This window comes from Anopheles merus, chromosome 3R, assembly GCF_017562075.2.
Source record: "Anopheles merus strain MAF chromosome 3R, AmerM5.1, whole genome shotgun sequence".
NCBI classification, from domain to species: Eukaryota; Metazoa; Arthropoda; class Insecta; order Diptera; family Culicidae; genus Anopheles; species Anopheles merus.
The window spans coordinates 32,106,408-32,127,349 of NC_054084.1; the positions used below are offsets into that span (position 1 = coordinate 32,106,408).

At 45.4% G+C, this 20,942-nt stretch overlaps 1 protein-coding gene across 1 annotated transcript in view; it reads left to right on the top strand.

Moving 5' to 3' along the window:
• The first annotated feature begins 1,500 nt into the window (after positions 1–1,500).
• The window catches only part of LOC121597072 (protein sickie-like), a 216,720-nt gene continuing 197,278 nt past the window's right edge, over positions 1,501–20,942 (top strand). Inside the window, 2 exon segments of the mRNA XM_041922567.1 lie at positions 1,501–2,964; positions 3,006–4,591. Of these exon segments, the coding sequence (XP_041778501.1) occupies positions 1,797–2,964; positions 3,006–4,591 (2,754 nt within the window). The 5' untranslated portion in view covers positions 1,501–1,796.

Here is a 20,942-nt window from a genome sequence, read left to right on the forward strand (position 1 = left end):
TAACCTTCCCCAACTTCTGCACGGTCACATCACGGTGATTTATTGTGTTTGGTGGTGTTTTGCTGGTGCTGGGAGCAGTCGTTTATTGAAAGACGGCTGTGTGTGTATGACGCTCTACCCACCAGACTCTTCGCAGAGTGTGAATAAACTTTAAACAAGTCTATTTTGTACCAAAGGATGCATACCTTTGGGCGCAAATGTATCTCCCGTAAATAGAAGAGTAAAACGAGCTCTCTAGCTGCTTGTATGTGAGTTGGCAAGGGTTTATAGCAGGGCTTATGGTTTCTGTAATCAAAGACATTCATTGGGTATTCTTGTAGCATAAAGGCTAGCGTGATGGCACCGTAGCAGGACCAGGCTTTGTTTGTCCACAAGAGGCTATGCAAATATTTATCATCCGATGGATGGAGAGGATTCCACGCCATTCTGATTGATTGCAAATCAACGGATGAGGATTAGATAATTAATCAGTATCGTATGGAGAGGTACTCGAGCGTTTCAAGCTTCAAGAGCCTATGATGTTTCTATTCACAGTGATGAATAATAGTTATAATGATAGGAAGGGATGAAGAATGTATAACGTCTGCATATATAATTCTCATTTGAACCACACGTTTGAAGCTTTGTTTTAATCCATAAACTCCCAGCACCATACAGAACTAAAAAAAACACAAATTCACTCTATTTCCTAGAGTTTATTCCTGGGCCACTTCTCACCAAATACAAATTCCATTCACACACCAGCGCATACCTCATGCGGAGTAGCATTTTCTACATCATTGCGCTCGTTCTCTCAGCTCCGCTTGCGCTCGGTTCATTTTCCAATGCGACAAATTCCACGTTCGTGCCGTAAAAATAACATTACACCATCCGCCCTCTTTCTCAATTACACTCGAGCTTCTTCCATTTGCAATCAAAACCCGGAGCATCCAAATTTGAACGCTTCAAGCGTTTTCGCAAAACAGCGGCATTCTCAAATTTCGTTTACGGATGAGTTGAAGCAAAAGGGAGCAAACCGTTTTTCAACCGGGCCCGGCGTTTTGTGTTGCAGCCGAACGGGGCAAAACAGAAACGATTGGATAATCTGCAACGATAAACGTAAAATCGTTTGTCCGAAAGAATCCAACAAAAGGGACATCACACACCGGGTAGGAAAAGCGATGCGCCCCCGGGTTTCCGGAACGGGGGAAAGAAAAGCCCTGAGCGTCTTATTTAAAATTCAACCGACCATACCCAAATCTGAACCAACTCTAACTTTTGATGGGAAGCGTTTTTCTTCAAGAAGTGCAAGATAACTTGTCTGTCGTGCGAGTCGAGTGGCCATCAAATCTCATATCCTTTCTAGTTTTATGTGTGTTTGTGTTTTGCTTGCCGTAAGTGGATGATTTCGATTGGAGTGGCTTTTGACCGAGAGTGAAAGTGAAAAGAAAGCAAACTTCTTCAAAAAACATCAAAGCAACGTTTTTCTAAAGTAGGCGCTGAGTTGCCGGTGAGATGTTGGATTGGAGTGTTGATATTTGGATGTGTAGTGATGTCCCAATTCCCTTCAAAGTAGGCCTGTCAGTGGTTGTGTTTGTGGCTTTCAAGACGTGTTAGGATCTTCCAATATTGGAGCAGTATTAAATTCAAAGAAAGCAAATAATTCAAGTGATATACTATCCCATGCCCTAACCTTCAAGGTGTTCGTATTTTAGCCTTTTTAGTGATATCATTGTAAAACATAAAGAAAAGGTTTTCGTGTACCCAAACGGTGAGATGTGTAGTTCGGTGCGTCGTTGCCATCAAGCACCGGCCAGATGATAGCGAACGAGAGTGTTAGAGCGAACGCACCACCATCGGCCGGCGACTGTACCGGTGGTGTCCCACGGGAGTCGTTGTCGTCGTCATCGTCGTGCCCGGGCGCTGCTGAAATCAACACGGGAACGGTCAAGCGACGACCGACCTCACTAGAGGCGAAGGAGAAAACGCCCTCACCGACCAGTGCACATCAGAGGGGAATAGAAATTGAAGGTTCCTCCAACACAAAAGAAAACATCGAGCAGCAGCGGCAGCAGCAGAGGCAGCAAGATGAAAAGCATCCTGACCAGGGGACCAACCAGGGTAGTGCGAATGATTCGTCCCGTGTGGTGCGGCGCGAGGGTTCGAAAAAATCTCCCGACCGTCCGCCAAGCGCGGAGGCAATCAAATCTTCCCCCCCTTCCACACATATCCAGCAAACGAGCGTTGATAGGAGAAAAGTGCTGAACGAATCGAAGATACCCGCTACCAAGACGACACGGTTGGACGAACGGTTAAAGTCCAAACTCAAACCGCCGACCGCTCTACAAAGGGCATCGAATTTAACGTCTTCCAAGGGTGATGTGAAAGGTTGTTCCCCTGGGGTGATGAAGAGCAGCACTGGGGTGAGCGTTGGCCAGCGGGAGAAGAAGGTTAGCTCTCCTCCTAGCGCGTCCGAGCCGCCGAGTGTGGGACGTACAGCGAAGAAAGTTTCCTTCATACCGAACCTGTCGATGAGTGCCGCGACGGTCACGACACCTGGTGGCAACGTTCGCACTAGCGCTGTCAAAACGATTCTACGCACTCGAGCACAACAGCAGCAGCAGCAGCAACAATCACAGCAGCAGGACAGTACCGTTGAGTACAAAGAACTGTACCGCGATTACCCTCTGCCCTTACCGCCCTATCGTGATCCACCACCGGCACCGCCGGCATCCACCAACATAGGAACCATTGGGAAGCAACGACCGGAAACGAAACAGATATACGACGAACAGCAACAACAACCTGAACCACCCACCAAAAATGAAGATGTCAGCACGGCCGTCCGCTCCAAGCTGAAGGGCTTCGGATTAGGTAAGCTGATATCGTCCCACACCGGCCAGGAGCGGCGAAACACTAACAATTACGTCACCTTGCCCCCGTCACCGAAAGCGACACCGAAAACAATGTCTTCCAAGGGGCCGTGTGTGGGGGTGAGCTGCCAGCAATTCCTCAGGTTACTTCAGTACCAACGGCAGGAGCAGGTTCACTCCCAACAGCATCTGGTGGACAGGAAAAAGCATGTCAACGCTCTCCAGACGATATTCTCTCCAAGCCGGAGTTTAGTTCCTCATTGTTTAAGAACCTTCCGGTGCGCCAGAAGAAGGGCACGGTACCTCATCTGGAGAACTACTGTCTGTTTGACCCGTCGGTGGACTTTTTCAACGAGAAGGAGCACAAAATGCGCGCCATCCCAGAGGCGGTGGAACTAGCCGATCAGGTCCTGTATCAGGATCATCTCATCTACGACGCGGTGGTGGATCGAGACTCGGACAATTACTTCACGATCGAGCCGGAATCATTGGAGATTGAGGTGAAGAATAGGTTGTCGCTGGAAAAGGTGGAGGAAAAGATCGATGAGATCTTCAACAAAACGCGCACCGCTTCGTCGTCTTCTACGAGCTCCACAAGCGGATCGAGCCCGGACTATCCGTCCATGTTTAACTCGGTCATAGAAACGCCGTCCTCAAACCTGGAGTCAACGGATGAGAGTGATTACGGGTTTCGGAATCGTTTGATGGAGAATTTGAAGGTGCTGGTGCCGAAGTCTATTTCGGGCTCGATTCCGGACGAGAATGCCGAGGTGCAGGAAATACCGGACGAGGAGGCAGAATTGGTTGAAGATGGTACGGTTGCACCCTCTTCATCTTCCGACTATTATGGTGTAGTGTTGAAAGCAGGTCCTGCCACCGCCACCACCGCCTCACGGCTCGAGCGAGTTCATCAGCAGCAATCAGTGTCGCTGCCAAACTCTCCCCTCATTCAACATCGCCTCCAACAACAACAACAGCAGCAGCAGGCGATGAAGCAGCACCGAAAATGTGATGAATCATCATCGTCCTCGTCCTCTGCAACCACTTCTCCTCCTATCACTTCCAGTGAAGGAACAGCCCCGCCAGGAGCATCACTTCTCCGACAGAACACCTTCACGTGCTCCGGCAGCACGGTAACGCTTGTAGGAGAAAGCACCACGCAAGCTCAAGGGACACTGAAGGCAATCAACGCCTCGTCCGCTACTACATCCACCGTCACCGCCACCGAGCAGGACAAGATGTCCGTTCAGAAGGTGACAAAAATGAAATCCGTTACGAGTGTGCTCGGTGGCAACCACCAGGTTGGGAAGGTGGCTAATTTTCTTCCCCTGCTCCGCAGCACCTTTGCGCTGGATCCGCTCAAGTCCAGCTTTTCGCTGCCCCAGCTTCCGACGGGAGGTGGTTCAACGGGTCGTGCTAGTGCCAGTGGCAGTAGCGCCACCGGAGCTATCAGCAAGGTGCAATCGGCGATAGCGCCTCACCAACCGCGGAACGGTTCGCTTGATTCGACGCCGTTGTTTAACCGTTTGCGGAAACGGGAACGGCCGCTGTCGAACCATAGTGATGCCGATAGTGGCTTTCTGTCTCCTGCCACACCGCCCGACTCGAACGGAGCGTCCATTCTGGCAGCCTGCGAAGACGTGATGGTTCAGGCAGCACAAGGCACCGGCACAGCACAGCAATCAACGGCCGATGCGGTCGTCCTGGAGCAGTGCGACAGCATTCAGGAGCTTATACAGGTAAATGCTTCAATTCATTTAAAATAATTCCACTCGCTCTGGGGTAAATGATTCATACCGTGGAGCCGTCGGGAAGTAGTGAATGATAAATGTTTGGGATGAATGTCAGAGAAATTCGAAGATTTGAAATTCAAATTGCACAGCAAGTTTGTTGCTTATTTCGAGCACTTTAAACAATCTCTCGACTGCATAACATTATTCTGCAGGAACTTCTGTATGTCAATATGAACCAGGGAAAAGTGAAATTCATCCTTGTTTTCCCCAGTTTTCCAACCGATTTCATTTCTCCTTCGGTACAAGCACAACGAAACTCTACGTCCACGGTGTAGACAATTTCAATAATAAATAGAAGGCTGGAAGGAAAATGCATATTAGCAATTCACCCTTGGTATTGCTCATAAATTCGGCAGTGTTTGTGACGAGTTGGATTTCAGCCTTGCAGATGTACGCACCGTTTGTAGATCCTTGGGGGACCCTTTTGGTTGCAACTAGCCCCGAGCACCAGCGTGAGTCTCGGTGGCTGAGTGATGTCATAAGATCCAATGAAATAAAAATCGCTTCCGGTGGCATGAAATTGCTGCTCCGGTAATTAAAGCTCCAAAATTGGCTTCGTTTCTATTTCGTATTTTTTCGACACATTCTGCCGACCGATTTTCTTGCAGCAGGAACACCGCAGATTGAACTCCAAAACGTCCCCCAAGCGACGAACCCAACGAACTGGATGTAAATTCGTCTCACTTCACTCTCCCCTTGGGCATATTTTAACTGCACTGACTAATTTGTTCGCTATGATGGAACGATGTATGTTTGTGTGCTGTCTGTCGATAGCTGTAGAGAGCAGGATGTGAATCTTCCCGTGCTCCTGGGCATTGGAATGCTCAAAACACGGGAGCAAACATCATTTAAATATATGTAGTAGAAAAATGTAAATTTCTCATAAATTTTGCGTTTCAATTACAAGTTAATTATGGCGCCGAGACCTCACTAAACGATTGAAATGTTGCCGCCCCAAAACTAGGCACATTCCCGCTCGGCCCGCGCTTCGAAACGGTTCGTTGGCTGTTGCGAGCAATCGACCGTGTAGGGCTGGGCGAGTGCTAATTTGAATTTATTTCCATAATTTCCGCAAACGGAACATTTGGAGAGGAGGTTTGGAGGAGTTCATTCCATGCTCGCTCTACCTCCAGAAGTGGTCACTCCGTGAAGTGGTACTCTAATGTGGCTTGACGGGAGAAAGGAGTTGATGTTGAAGTGGACGTTGTTGTGATTAGATTTCGATACAATTATGGCTCCCCCTAGTGGAGCACATTCCGGCGGGGCTTCTGCTTCTCCGGAGACGAGTAATCAATTAGACGACAACAACACCGTGTGCTGATCGTTAGATTGATAATTGATTCGATACCAATTTGCTGCTGCTTGGTCGTTGGAATAGTTTACATGCCACAAGCACAAGAATGTTCCGACTCACTTACCGCTGAAGAGCTTTACTGCCAGCGCTGGTAGGAAATGTGTGGTCGTTTCCGACCTTCAGAACATGTCTATTGGATGTTCGAAAGATGACTCCTACTTCGGGGGATCGGTTTCCGATGGGTTCGAGTAGCAATAATCGTAAATAGTAATCATTATTAGCTATTAAGTACAAACCCAAGGTGGAAGGGTACAGCCAATTCGTGGTTTCTTGTTAGAATATGCTTTGTATGCTCGTTTGTAGGCAGTTGGTTCCGGGTTTTGGGAGTTCGGGAAACAGTTGTTTGTGGTAAGTTTTCCCCAAAAGTGAGAATCATTCAACTAGAACCGGATTGTTTTTTTGTCCGTTCGGTTTCTTATTTGGATCCAATCGACACACGGTGGGGAAGAAAGTTTTTCGAAAGCAATGGAGAAAAGTTCTTATTTTGTTGGCTCTGTTTGATTCCCATCTGCGGTTTACACCATAGGGTTTTGTTTCTGAAGGGTAGGCTGTTACCGAAACACCGATAATCGTGTATCCGTTCTATTTCCTTGCATCGTTTCGGTCAATATCTACAACCTTAGTGGCAGAAAAAATACAGATTGGGGTTGCAAGTGGGAGCTCGTTTTTTTTTCCCCAAAAAGCAAAACACAAGCGACCAAACGAGATAATTGCAATTCGTGTTATCACGGCACAAAAAAGGACATTGTTTATTGGGCTTTGTGTTGTTGCTTTCTTCTTCCTCTTCAAGCGGGTGGGATATATTTACATTTCCTTTCAATGGAGCTCCATTTTCCCCAGTAGGTTTTTGTTGTGTTTGTTTTAAAATGAAAGCTAGCTGGCGCCGTCCAATATTGAACCGCTTTAGATAACACGAAAGAATTACTTTTTTTTGTGCCGAATTTTTCAAGAACATCGCTGAGGACGCCCCAACACGGAGGGCGGCTCGAACGATCATTGCCATTTAATGAAGAAACATTGTTAAAGTACATTTTATTGCATTTCCTTTGCGCTGTTTACACGCGCCCTGTGGAACCGCCTATCCAATCGAAGATTGAAATTTAGCTCCACTGGGCGGACTTTATGCTACGGATTGAACGTGTTATGGTAACAAAGTTAGCGAAGCACCATGCGGTGTATTTGTGAGTGCGTTCCGTTGGCAACGTAAATTGGTCCCCGTTTATGCCACTCGAGAAAAATATATTGAAGCGTTGGGAAGGTGATCTTGTAGCAGTTTTATTATCCCATACTTATCGTGTGGTACAGGCTTGATGGCTAAACTTTGAGCAATGAAAAAAGTTCCATTTCCCCGTTGTCCAAGGAAAATTGAATTTTGATAAGCTTGACGGATAAGAAGAACAGAGAGATACTTTTGTTCGTGGAGTGTGCCAGGTGACACGGCTATAAAAACGGTTCAGAAGCGTAAGACAAAACTTTGCTTCTTCATTTGCATAGCTTTAGGCGTAAAAGCTTACACTTGCAACTCCTAAAGGTATGCAATTTACACACATTATGCTACTTTTTAAAGGCATTTACATTGGTTTTTAACACTTATCATCAAACCAAAAATGAGTTCTCCATCTTTGTATGATTTTCTTTTATTATAATGATGTTTGACGTTCCCTGTACCATACGGACTACGTTAAATTTGACATTTATTAGATTGTTTCTGTATGATTTATTAGATGTGGCAGAAATATTCAAACTCATCCTCCAACCATTAAGCAGGATTCGATGTGGAATTTTATTTCGTTGTCTGTTTGCTTTCCAATTTCCCATGCACACCCTCCACACCATATGCTAATGTGTTATCCTACTGTCATTACTCTAATTTCCTCTTCCAAAGCATCTCCAGCTCGGTGGCAGCGTTTGGTAGCGTTTCAATTAAATTAAAAATTCCCACCACCGTAGCGCAAAACAAAACAAACCTCCGCTACGAAAACTACCCTTACGCTGTGGGATAGGGTAAAGCTTTGACCTCACCAGTAGTTAAAACAGTGGTTTTCGAAGGCCTGCTGTTTGTCGGATTTTTTAGCGCTGTAAGCATACAAACACACACACACGAACCCGAACGCATTTTTACGGTTGGGCGAGCACTTTTATTAAAAAATAAATTAAACAAATAAATCATGTCGTTAATAATGTTTTTGCTTCGTGCATGCGTGCACCCCGTGGCATGTAGACTGGGCAGAAGGGTCCGAGTGTATCTGGTGGTTTCCCCTGTTTGGGATGCATTCGCTGCTACGTCAACTAGCGAGTGTCAAACAGAAGTCAAACGCCTCGAGTCAAGCTAAGAGATTGTGGTGGCGAGGGGTTTTTAGGTTAGGATTTTAATCAGATACAGCGCGTTATCATTTCGCTTCGGGGGATTCACCGATGCTACTGTAGCGGCACAGTTGTTGGTAGGGTGCGGGACCTTCGGGCTGCCGCAGAATGAATCGTCATCATCCTACCGTCAATCCATCGAAATGGACTACAGCCACCGCCATGTGCGCTGCCGTGTGTGTGTGTGTGTGTGTGTGTGTGTGTGTGTGTGTGTGTGTCTCTGAGGACATTAAAATAATTCCCTCGATTCCATCGATTCCAATTCCAAGACACTGGGCCCACCCTCACCGATTCGTTCGGGCTGCAAAGCGGCCAATCTTACAACTCTAGATGGCCGAACCCTTCGGCCGTTTTTGTTCGTTGTCAGCAGTGGCAGAACATAAGGGGTGCGACAGAATTTCCCTAATGATTGCACGAGCCGCATCGACACCGATTGACGCGCGGGGATGCAGAGAAGAAGCGTGCGGCATAACAACCCTCCCGGTCGAATGAGGGTCTCGACTGTAACATATTATTCCCTCTCGGGAGTTCTTGCACTGTACCACCGTACCTATCCCTCGTGGAATTCGATTGCGTGTGTAATGGAACTAGTGCTGCGAGACAATTTTTCACATCGTGACTATCGGGGAAAATTATTACACTCACCCCCTTGTAGACTGCGGTGCAGCACAGCTGTAAGTGTCGAAGGGGTGGCTGAAAAACGAAAAACGATTAATATGCGCATCCGGCGAGTCGGTGCTCTGCACTGTCGGGCAATTCCGATGACATATAGCAAATTGTTACAGACCATTTTACAACCACCGGTGGCACTTTGGCTAAGAAGGCCATCGGTGTTGGTGTGTTATGCACGCGACGGAGTAAACCTGCGCTATAATGCTTCGAAGGGGGTCACGATGCTATTACATGGACAATGTAGCGGATGAGCCACCATATTCTTATGGACTGTTGTTTTCAACAAACGATTTATCATTGGAATTGATTTACGCAAATGTTAAAATATGTGAAGCTTAGCCAGGATGATTTACGGCTTTGGGCAGATTACAGTTGATTGGGTGAGGTGCATATTCAAACTTTTCATTTAAATACAGTTTAATCTAAGGACGATCGTTGTTTGGATGTGTTAGGGCGGCATTTTCTTGAATTAAAATGCAATAGAATTCCTTTTAATCCATTTTGTGATGCGTTTTACATACTTTCAGGCGTATTTATGAAAATCTTTTAATTACATTTTTCTTTTTACATTTGGAGAGATACTCCATGTTGAGATCTGCTTTAAAGATTTCCAAAAGATCCTTTTTCCATCCATTATTAAAAAATGAAGACTTCAAACTTCCAATTGTCACAGTAATCTTTGGTTGAGTCCTTGATTTTAATTATCCTGCTTATCGTATCTTACCACTTTCAATTTCATCCCTTTGCCGGATGTACTTAAACACTTCCACTTTCTGCATTGTGCTATTCAAATGCAAATGCATCCGTTCCGACCATGACTTTGACGTCCAGCTACACCACTGTGCCCGGCACGTGCCAACACCTGTCGTCGATAAATCTTGTCACTCCCCGCTCTGCACACTTGCAGTGTAAACTTCTCTACATTGGCTTAATTTTCTCTCGCACGCAAAGCCCAGGGATGCTTTTAGAAAGAACGTCCTTCGGCGACGGGGACAGCTGGAACTGCCACCTAAGCCACCTTATAATCCTACAATCGTGGTGGTGGTGGTTGAAATCGAAAATCGCATCAGAACGATAACTACTTTTCCTCTCGCTTGGCAACGAAAGATTGACCCACTACCTCCCCCATTAGTGGCACGTGTCATCGCAACGGTTACGGTGCGCTGCGTTGGGATGCTTCTTTCCGGCAGGCGGAAAATTAACTCAACTAGTGGGGGTTGAAGAGGATAGAGTGGGAGAGAGAGAGCGACACACACACAGCCGAATGAGCCTTCTGCCAAGTGTCAGTCGGCACGTGACCACTGTGCTGAGGAGAATGGGACCTGTCGCATCGGGTAGCGAGATTTAACGAGAAAACCGAACTCAAACTGCAGACAAGTGTGTAATGCAAAGACATTATGAAAGCGAACCTGTTTGTGGCTGTTATTATTCTGTTTTTCTTTGCAAAGAGAGTACTGCATGCGCTCTCTTTCCATATCATTTGAAGGGTAAACCTGTTTTTTATATTCTTACAATGTAAGGACTAAAGGACTCTTGAATAAAGACTCAAGGCGTTTGAATCTGTTTTTAAGAAGAAGTATAAAATTACTGTTATTTATCAATGCTTAACAGCTCTAAATATTACTAAAATGTCATAAATATTGCATACATATAGGCGTTCTCTGGATGAACTTTGCTGTCTTCAAAATAGACATTTAATTTGGGTTTGTTTTACAAGAATAATGAAAACATTTCACATACGTTTCAAGGAAAACAAACAAACGGTTTAAACCAAACCATGTTTGGAGAATTGTATTTGCTGTACATAGCATGTTATGCCTTCATTCTTTTTTTCCTTTTTCCTCCCAAGAAAGTTATCAATATGGTGAACCCCACGAGCGATCCTTGTCACTACAAGCAAACGACTCATTTGATTAGCCTCCATCCCGCTGCCCGAACATCAGTTACGCGGCTTTTTTCACGCAGTACAGGTAGAAGCGCACATTCACGGCAGCGACCGCGGCTGGGGACCAACATCAGCATTTACCAGCGCCACAGGGCAACAGTGCGCCAACATTACACATGTAACGCACAAAAGTCTGCAAACAAGCATTCCACACTACCTCACGCCAATGCGTGCCTGCGTTCCGCGTGAAACCGTACGACCATTTTCCACCATTTTGCCAGTCGGCATAAGTTTCTGGCCCCGGCAAGGAGATTGCACCCTGCAGCGACTGGGTGGAATAAATTTATTTCCCCCTCTATGGACACACAACTACTAGGCGCACATGACATCTTGCTGGAGAAGTTTTCCTTCTCCCGCGGCCAATCGCCATGGCATTGCACAGCGAACGGCAGCTCTATAGGTGTTTCCGTGTATTGTGAGCCTGACTGCTCTCGAAGCCGAGGGATGTGATATTCGGTGCGGGTTCTAGGTTAGGTATGACATCAAACGCTGCTTTAAAGTCTTCGTTTGGTATCTCTTTGAAATGCTGTTGCGGAAATGGGGAAATATTCAAACAGAGTGTCAGTAAAGGTGGGATGAAATCAAATTTTCGATCCATTACCGGGCGAGATAAGGTGCTGTGATAAATAAACTCATCGGCAGAATGTGTGATAATTGCTGATGTAGTATCGCAAGGTTCTCCCAAGAATGAATACAATATTATCAGGAAAAGACGTTTTGGGTCCTTTTCCAGGATTTGTTACAAAGGCGAGCCTACCTTACCCTGAGTACTTGCAAACGATTTCCACATCGTCCTCTTGAGTCAACTGTGCCCCTCGGTTAAATGCTCCAAAGCAACTCCAGGAAACAGGGAAGAAAATCGGCCTTTTATTAAAAGTTCCTCACGGCCTCCATTATCTATCCCCTCCCTCCTCGTTACTACCGTGTGTAATTGACGTATCCTAACAGCCTTCAGCTTTTGCGAGCATAGTTTAAGCAAAAAGTGGCAAAACAAATTACTTTTCCGTTGGATTTTCCTATCCTTCTCCGCTCATCTTCTCCAGGAAAAAAGGAGAAAAAGATTCACCAACCCGGAAAGAACGACCTTTGTTCTTCCTTTTGTAAGCAGTTCCGTGAGATATTTCGTCCCTTGCGTCGCATGAATTGGACGGGAGCAGAAATCAAATTTCTGCGGTTTCGCATCATTCTCTTTCAAAAAGGTCGGAGTTTAACGCTCGATGCCTGGCAGACAAATAACCCTTGAGGCATTTCGCTCGCTCGTCGAGGGCGCTGCTTCCGGTTGGAGAAGAATAAGAAGAATCGCATCAAAGTTCACATTACAAGGACGCATCTGGTTGCGCTGCTTTTGTTGTGGCATTTGTTTGAGAATGGGGGGAAAAAGGGGTCGTTGGCCTATCTCCCAAAAACTGGTCGGGAATTGCTCTTTGGGCAGCATGTACATTCTCCACCGGCATTTCGCAACGGACTGAATGTTTTTGGAGCGACTGTGATGAAGTAATTTTGATTCTAATGCTTGTCTGTTCTCCCGCCCGCCCGATTGCGGACGTTCAAAGCGGCACAGATGAGGCGGCCGCCCTGCTGCTTATTTAGTTAATTAGAGACTGATAAACATGAAAGCATAAAATGAAGCATAAATTCCCCGAAACCGTTTTCGCGTGCCACAGCTCTGGAGGATAGGAAGGGGTAGGGCGTATAAAAAGAGGGTGTCATAAATTTTTATGAAAATGCGCCACAAAGTTCTTGTATTTTTTTTGTCTTGTTCGCTCTCCTTTCTGCTCCTTCTTCTTTGTTGTTTTCGGGGCGGGCGTTTTAGTGCTTAGTAGTGGCATGCACCAGGCGGCATGGTTTAATGTTGTTCAGTTTTCACTTTGCAATGCTCCACCAGCACTCTGCTCCCTCTCACACGGTGGGTTCCATGCTTAAGCTGAATGGAAAAGTGGTTTAGAATGAGGAAAAAGAGCAGCAATAAACATTAAAAACGTGACGCCATGTTGGTCGCCCGGGCTTAGGGATTATGCTAGTCGGCTTGTGGGGCCAGAGGGGAGGCCGGTCGGTAAAACAAAAATATTCGCTACAAAGTGAGTTATGAAATGTTGGTCCCCGTCCAGGGGGGAAAAAGGTTCAGTGCTTTATGTTTTTCAGTGGACCCCGATGTTAGCGACGCACAAATCAGACCGAAAGCGAAACGGAGGAGGAGGGCACCCGGAAGTTGCAATAATCGTATTTTACTGCGGCCAGGTTATCGTTTTTTATTCGACAAGAAATGGGACCTTTCTCGCGTCCCTGTGGCTGTGGAATGTCATAAAGCTAAAATTGTGCCATTTCGGATGGGAAGTTTAATCACCTTCCAGGCGGGTTTTCCAGGTGTGTCCAACAACGTTGGTTGGATACTTTCACCGGACACTGGTACAGGATAAGGGTACAGAGAAAAGTAGAACTTGGCACTGTTTGGAAGAGAAATAAAATCCAGCAGGAAAATAATGAAAGAGGTACTTATTCTTGGAATGGATTAAAATAAGATTTATGCATTTTGTGCTCTGTTTTTCTAATTTTAAAATTAATCCCTTCAAAAAGGCTTATTTTGTTGAGTAGATTGCATACAAGCAGGCGAAAAGATTGCGTTATAGAGCGTTAAAGAGCTAAACGCCTGAAGTTATACTTCCCACACTTCACAAAGTATTCGTTTAAAATCTTCATACATCATCCGTTTTAGTGATTGAATTAAGAAAGAGTAGTCTTAAATAAGTTTTTATTTTAAAAAAGGACTTATTCCGAATTCAGCATTGATGATAATTTGTTGAAATGTAATCACCGTTCGCTGCTGCCCAGAAGCTGAATATTTATTCCGTAATTTACAGTCCAGCGCTCGAGCGATAGGACCGCCCGGCGCTTTACAACTACAAAACCACGTGATAAGTATTTTACAGCACAGCAATCAAACGGGATATCATTCCATAAAACGAAGCCCGAATGAGTGTGCTTCCTTATCGCAATGCTTACGCTAATTGAGGACAACCGGGCAACCTTTTGCATACCCGGAAATGTTAATGCCTGCACCCGAAACGTGTACCGTGTGGCGTGCCCGAAGCATCGAAGGAACCCCTTTGTTTCTTTTCCACCTTCATGGGGGAAAGTGAAAAGTAATTTCATGAAAACATCCGGTTTGGAAGGAAACCCGCTCTCTCACCGGTTTGTACCTCGGTTTACGATCACACTTCCGGAAAAATGGTCGTTTGGAGAGCGAGGGAGTTACAGAAGAAAAAAGAGATGCTAGAAATGAGAGTGTTGAGGTACTGGTGGGACTGAGGCCACACACACGTTAACCGAACACTCCAGGAGCTTGCTTGCACTCTCCCAACAGTCGTAAACGGTTTCCTAATATGAATTTTATCATCACCACTATCATGAGTCGACTAGTTTCGCTTTCACCGTTTGACAAATGTTCGTCCGTATTTTAACGGCCTCTGCTGGATGGGTGGGTGACGCTTTTAGGACCTCGGTGAAGGCATATCCCCTGCTCGTGTGGTGTATTGTTTCGCTCGGATTATGATGAATGGCGTGCGCTCGGTGGTATGCAGCTCGTGAAATGATTATTTCTTCCAATGGCGTTGGTGTGCTGCTGAAACCATACAGATTAAAGCGTAAATAAAATCACACTCTCACCCCGTCACCGCTGCGCTCCCTGTGTCTGACCTTTAACAAGAAGTGGAAGTGGTGGAGTACCAGCACGCGGGGAGATATCCTGCTCTCCACGGGGAATGATGAACATAAATATTTTATGGATATTTAACACAGAGAATTGCTGCTGGAATGTTGATCCAGTAGACGAAAGGCCAGGGTTTGATAGTTTACGAGCAACTGACATTCATGCTACTCGCCTACCGGTAGGACACTGGACGGGCAGGCCCTTTACTTGTGTGCTGGGTTTGGAGAAACAGACGAGTAAGACCTACGTGTCGTGTTGCTTTGGGGACTCGTAGGCTATTATTTAGTGGCATTCGAATGGAGCTCTAGGAGCTCCAACCTCAATCCGGAAGTGAAGTACGGAAACCAGTTCATGGATATTCGTGCCAGGGAAGGATTAGCTACGGCAAATCTAATCTAGCTTCCTGGACATCTTTGCCGGGAAGTTATATTCCGTATGCAAGGCCCACCGGTTAGCCTGATAGAAATGGAAGACTCGTTTCGTTTGAAACACGAGTACTCTGGAGATTTATGTCAATTTTCTGCCGGAAATACGGAGAACTTGAAAGCTTCTAGGTGTACAATTCTTCTGGAATATCTTCGAAACGGTCAGCATTGGAGTCAATTGCATTGGAGTACGGCTTTTTGAAAAAACGAAACAAATGTATTCCATTGCCTGCTTCCAAACTCCAAACATGTTGTCATTCGCTTCCGAACGATTGTTTATTCTCCTTTGGGTTGCTGTCGCTACTCCAAACCTGCACCGAATGGCAGCTCAGCTTCGGTGAAATGAGCTGATGCAAATTGGCTTTCCCCGTTGATTTATGGGGAGAACAAGTTGTCCATGTACCGGAAATGATTATGACAGTAGGGAGGGGGGGAGGAAGCATTTGCAAGCCGGTGAGCTACACGAGCTGCTGAGCTAGTGGCAGGATATCCTCAGGAACAAACCACAATCACTCGAGTGTTTTTGGACGAAACGGCGGGGAAGAACGTTTTGTTTGCTCAGAATCAAGATCCCTACAGGCTCCCCAGCAACGGGTTACCGTTTCGAGTTGCGTTGCAATGTGGTACGAGACGACCATATTCTCCCCCGGAGCGGTACTGCTCTTCCCTTCTGGTTGGAATTCATTAAATATTTAACCCGTGCCCGTGTTTGATAGCGCTACCGAGGCACTGAACGCATAAGGACTTTTGCGGGGGTATAAACGTTGGCGAAAAGATCCTGATCCAGGTTTTGGGGGGTGCGTCTATGCTGTCTACGCTACGCAGCGTTACGCTTTACGTATGAAATTTTATATGTTTGTATAGTACCTCTGCTGTGGTGGAACAGCAGTGTGTGTGTGTGCAGGGAGCGATGTTTATTTTTGCATAAAACGCCAGCAGCCTGCCGCTGGCCTGGAGTTCCAAAGAGCGTGCGTAAATTGGGAGGCTGTGTACTCTCTGCTAATGAAGTCACTTACCGACACATCTGGCCATGTTCGGCACAAAAGCAGTAAAGGGGAAGCTCAGGCACAGCCAGAGTGTTGCCAGAGTGTAAAAGTGTGTTACAATCAACCGTCAACCTCGTCACCAGTCCTCCTCCAGCCTGTGTGGAATATTTTCCGAAGGGGTCGAATGTCATGCGGGATGCCGGGTGCCCGTTGTAGATTGTACTCTTCCCGATGGCGTTGGAGTTTTTGGCATTCGGCGCGCTCTCAGTATTTGGGGAACGTTATCGCCGTAAGGGGGATGAATAAATTATAATTGAGCAATTGTGCTGAACCGATACGGCTAAAGCGGTTTTGCATTGGGATAAGCGTAAATATTTGCTGTTCGAGCTGAAAATGATCAACTAGCTTGGAGGGTGTGTGTGTGTGTGTCAATTAAGGACACATTAGACGAATGAAGGATTTTAACGAGCAGCATTATGGGAACGGTAGCACGTTTTTTGGGGTACTTTATTCAGCTCTGGGCTTCAGTTAAGTCGTGATGACGTCATTTTAGTTGAATACGATTGTTATTCTTGAATGTAATTCCTGTCTTATTGGCAATTCGCGGCGAAGTAGCTACATCTTACTGAGAATCAGTTGATTAATTAATCCAGTAGCCTGCTGCCTGTACAACAATTACAAAACCTCTTGTCATCGTGTTGTTGTTGTTGTGTTGTTTTCGCTGTTGATAACAGTGCTCCAGGTGTGCCTCATTCCCCCCAAATGCTCAGACAACAGCGCAGTGCGAAGTTGTGGGTGAGAAAATCCAATTATCATGCAAATGAGACTTCTGCCTCTGTCAGTTCCTGTCTCCGAGCGGCGCTGCCCAGCGGGAGATCGAAAAACAATTTCCCTTTTCGGCTATTGTGTACACTTTCTCCCTCGCTTGCAATCAGCACATCGGGGCCTTCTGTGGTCAAATTAGCACTCATTAAAGGGAATGTACTGAGAGGTTGAGATGAGTTTTGGTAGTCTTGTTCTTACAAGCAATCCTTAGCAGTACAGACATGCTCGGTAGTCCTTGTACGAATCAGTCACATGGTGGCATATTGCTTGTGTTGTGCTTGTGTGTGTGTGTGTGTGTGAGGCAGATAATGATGCCAAAAAAGTAATTATTCTCCTTAATAAATTATCCGAGGGGATGCTTCCGGAATGTGCGAGTGCTTCCGGCCTCATCATCATTGAAGGCCGTCGGTGGGAGTGAAAACGGATCCCAGAAAACTGGCAGAACCATGATACAGGCCCTCTCGTTTTGGAAGCTGATTTGACATTTATGAACATCGAACGAGCAAAAAAACAAGAAAATGGTGAGGAAAAATTGCTTCGCTCGTTTTCCCTAGCTGACTTCCGCCGATGCATGTTGTCTTGTTCGTCTCGAGGCTGCAGTGGGAAACAAGCGACGCCCCTTGAAGCTCGCCCTTTGGAATCGACCGGATGTTGCAGTCTTTCTTATCGTGTAATCGAAACCGATGTAAATTTTATTGCTATTACACAAACGGGACCGATGATTGCCGACCGGTTGACTGACATTGAATGAATGCGCCGGGGGAGGGTAGAAGCGTTCATTGCGGTTCGGAAGTCTGACCTTCCGTTCCGATACGCAACATCGAGTCGCTGCTGGCTAATGGTATGGAAAGAGAATGATTCGTTAAAGGATCGAACAAGACAGCCAGCTCGTTCTTGTTCTCCCCAAAACTCCCTCTAAGAACATAAAACATCTGCTTGAAGCATGTTCGATAAATTTGCATTTAACCAGCCACTTACGAGAAAATGTGTTGGAGCTTTAAATGATAAAATGTGCAAAGAGTAAAACACTTACCAAACTAGGTCATCTCCAATTGTGCCGATGGCATCCGATGGCGCGATAAGCATCATAATGGAGGGGTACGAAGCACCTTCAAACATTAACGCTTTGGTTAAAGGGAAAAAGGGGGTTTCCCGCCTATAAAAAGAACCCTGTACCGCCCAAGACCATGAAAAAGGGTGTCATGATTCATTATTCACACCGACACTACTGCACTGGGCGGGTGGAGCGCGCACCTTTGAAGGAAATCCGGAACAGCACGATCCCCACACCTCATCAGCGGAAATCACGGTGCGTGTACCGGATGGACTGGAAATCAATTATCCTGACCTGAAGGGAAAGTGTTCAAGCGGGAGAAGAAAAAAAAAGGTGTAAGAAGTGTACAATGTTCGTCAATGCGTCAATTTGAGGCGCCCTGCTAATGAAAGGATGCTTAGTGAACAAGGTAGATGAATTGAATGGATGGATGAATTTTCTGTCTCGCTGACACGCGAAAGGATGAGCGGTGGTGAAAGAAAAATTTAATTAAAATATGGTAATTACATCACTGCTGCTTGTCTTCCGTCACGCGATGACACGGATCGGCCCGGAGGGAACCTTGTTAAAAAGAACGAAGCGATTGTCTGCAAGGCTTAAACAAGAAAATTCATTTAATGGTGATTGGAAAGCTATGATCCGTTCGGAACCGTTCGCACTTTAGAACAACCTTCCGACAAGCATTGCAGAAAGCGCCAAAATGTATGCATTTAGCATGACAACATTGCCATTTTATAGCAATTTGCTTCATTTCGGATATTGGGTCCTCTTTTGCGTTTGGAATACGTTGGAAATGTACCTCACTTCACAACAATCTGCTCAATTATCCCAGGAAAAAAGGTTTCAAATTGGGAATCGTTATCTGTCGGATTCATCACACAAATCAATCAATTAATTAGTGGTTGCAGCTTCCATAATCAATGTTCTATTAAGTCCACTAAATCTATTACATTCAAGCTATGGAAGCTACCTCTTCAATCGACTGTCTAACTTCGTCAGCATATTGATGACTAAATGGGATTTTTTTTCTTCTTTTCTCCATTCTACATTCACAGGTAAGCGACAGAAATCAAGATAGCTCAGCTGGATCAATGAAGTGACATTTTAATTCGTTGGAGAAAGCAGGAACATCAGATAACGGAATAAGGTTTGCTATTGTAAGGTGTTCCATCGTTTTGCAGTTGCAATAGAGCAACAAATCCTGCTCTATTCTAATGGCCGAAATGACTTACAAAGCCATCCTGGCCTGCTGTGCCGGGTTCAAGTCAACAGATGTGCCGAATAGCCGGAAGTAAAATCAAAGCTGCTGCGAACGGTGGACCCTATGGGAGTGAGCATAATCCATTGCCAATCATGGTGTTTCCTTCCATCTTCGTCAGTAGGCCGTTTCTGGAGGATGTGATGCATTTCCTTTGTCTTGCCTGTTGGGCAAAAGCCTTGTTGTTGGCTAATTAAGTTTCATTCGTCTCCATTCGTTTTGGCATCTGCCGGGAGCACAGGGTCGTTAGCAGTGCCAGAAGATGGCCAGGGGGAAAACAACATTGACACAATACTGCGCTAGATCGTATCGGACCATTGTCTTAGTGCATGGGCATTTCGCTCCAGCCTTCCTCACTCCCAGGACGATGGAACGCAATATTACCCACCAACACTTTCTGGTTGCGAAAATGGTGTGTGTGTGATGATATCGTACCGCTTGAATGATGTTTGATGAAAATGCCATCACAACAGCATGGTACACTCATGATCTATCTCTTCCTTCGTAGCGATGGGGTGCTGATGCTTGTTTTTCTACACCACGTTACTATCGTTGGGATGATCCAATTTCCGTTTCCTGCACTCACACACAAAAAAAATCTTGATTGGTCCTTTGTTTGGATGGTTCAGACAAAAAATGCCTAAAGTCTGGTAGAATAAGGGTAGAATATTTTCTTTTCATTACATACACTACATGCGGTTTCAGCTACGGGGAACGAAGAACTTTTTTCTCATTTCTACAAAACAAGACAAAGCTTGAAAACACCTGAGCTGACTAAAACCATGAGGTATACCACATAGAACAACTTCAACCAATCAGTTACCACTCCCTTCGTTACTCGATGTGCGTGTAAGTAGTATAACATGTTTTCATTTCACTGAGTACGGTTAGTGCATGACGATGGACGATGAGAAGCAGAAAAAACGAACACAGTAGTTGAAATAATAATTTTTCTCCTCGTTTTGCCATGATAGTACGCTAAAGTGAAAGTCCACCCGAGTGGAAGAAAGTGAATCGACCGGACGTGTGCTGTCTGTCCTTAGGTTGGATGATCTGGTTCTCGTTAGTATGGTTCGGCTTCCTTGCACATTACACCCATACCACCATGCGGCTGGTTTTGCTCACTGCATTGAATTCTATCAAACGCCTCAAAATGCTGAATCGATACTCGTCCGTTACGCTTTCCTGTCTGCTGCAGACATTTATTGCTTCTAAAAGTCGACAGGAACGATGGGGCAATGGGGCAGTAAAGATGCATTACTCTTGTAAAGATAAGAGATCTAAAGTGAAACGAAAACCGCTTTGCACGGTAGAGGCGAATGTATATTGATTTCATGGAAAAAATCGATGTTTTGAGGCTCTAGATTAAAGTTACAAATCGAGTTGTGTGCTTTTGACGTCAACATTTTTAAAGAAAAAAATTGAAAAATTGTCAAAACGTTTTAAAACTGTAATTTTGAGAGACACATTGCATATTTTTAGGCGTTTTTAACGACAATATATACAGAAAGCTTGATGTTTTTGGGCCATATGTCTTGTTGTTTTAATTGGAAGCTGTAAACGGTTCATTAAAATGCTTTTATATAATAATTTATTAAAACAAAAAAACAATTGTTACTCTTTGTCACTTAGCGCCCTAGCGATTCAAACACTAAAATTAAACTTTCAAAACTTCTGGTGAAAGGACCTTTAATGAAGCGATCGATTA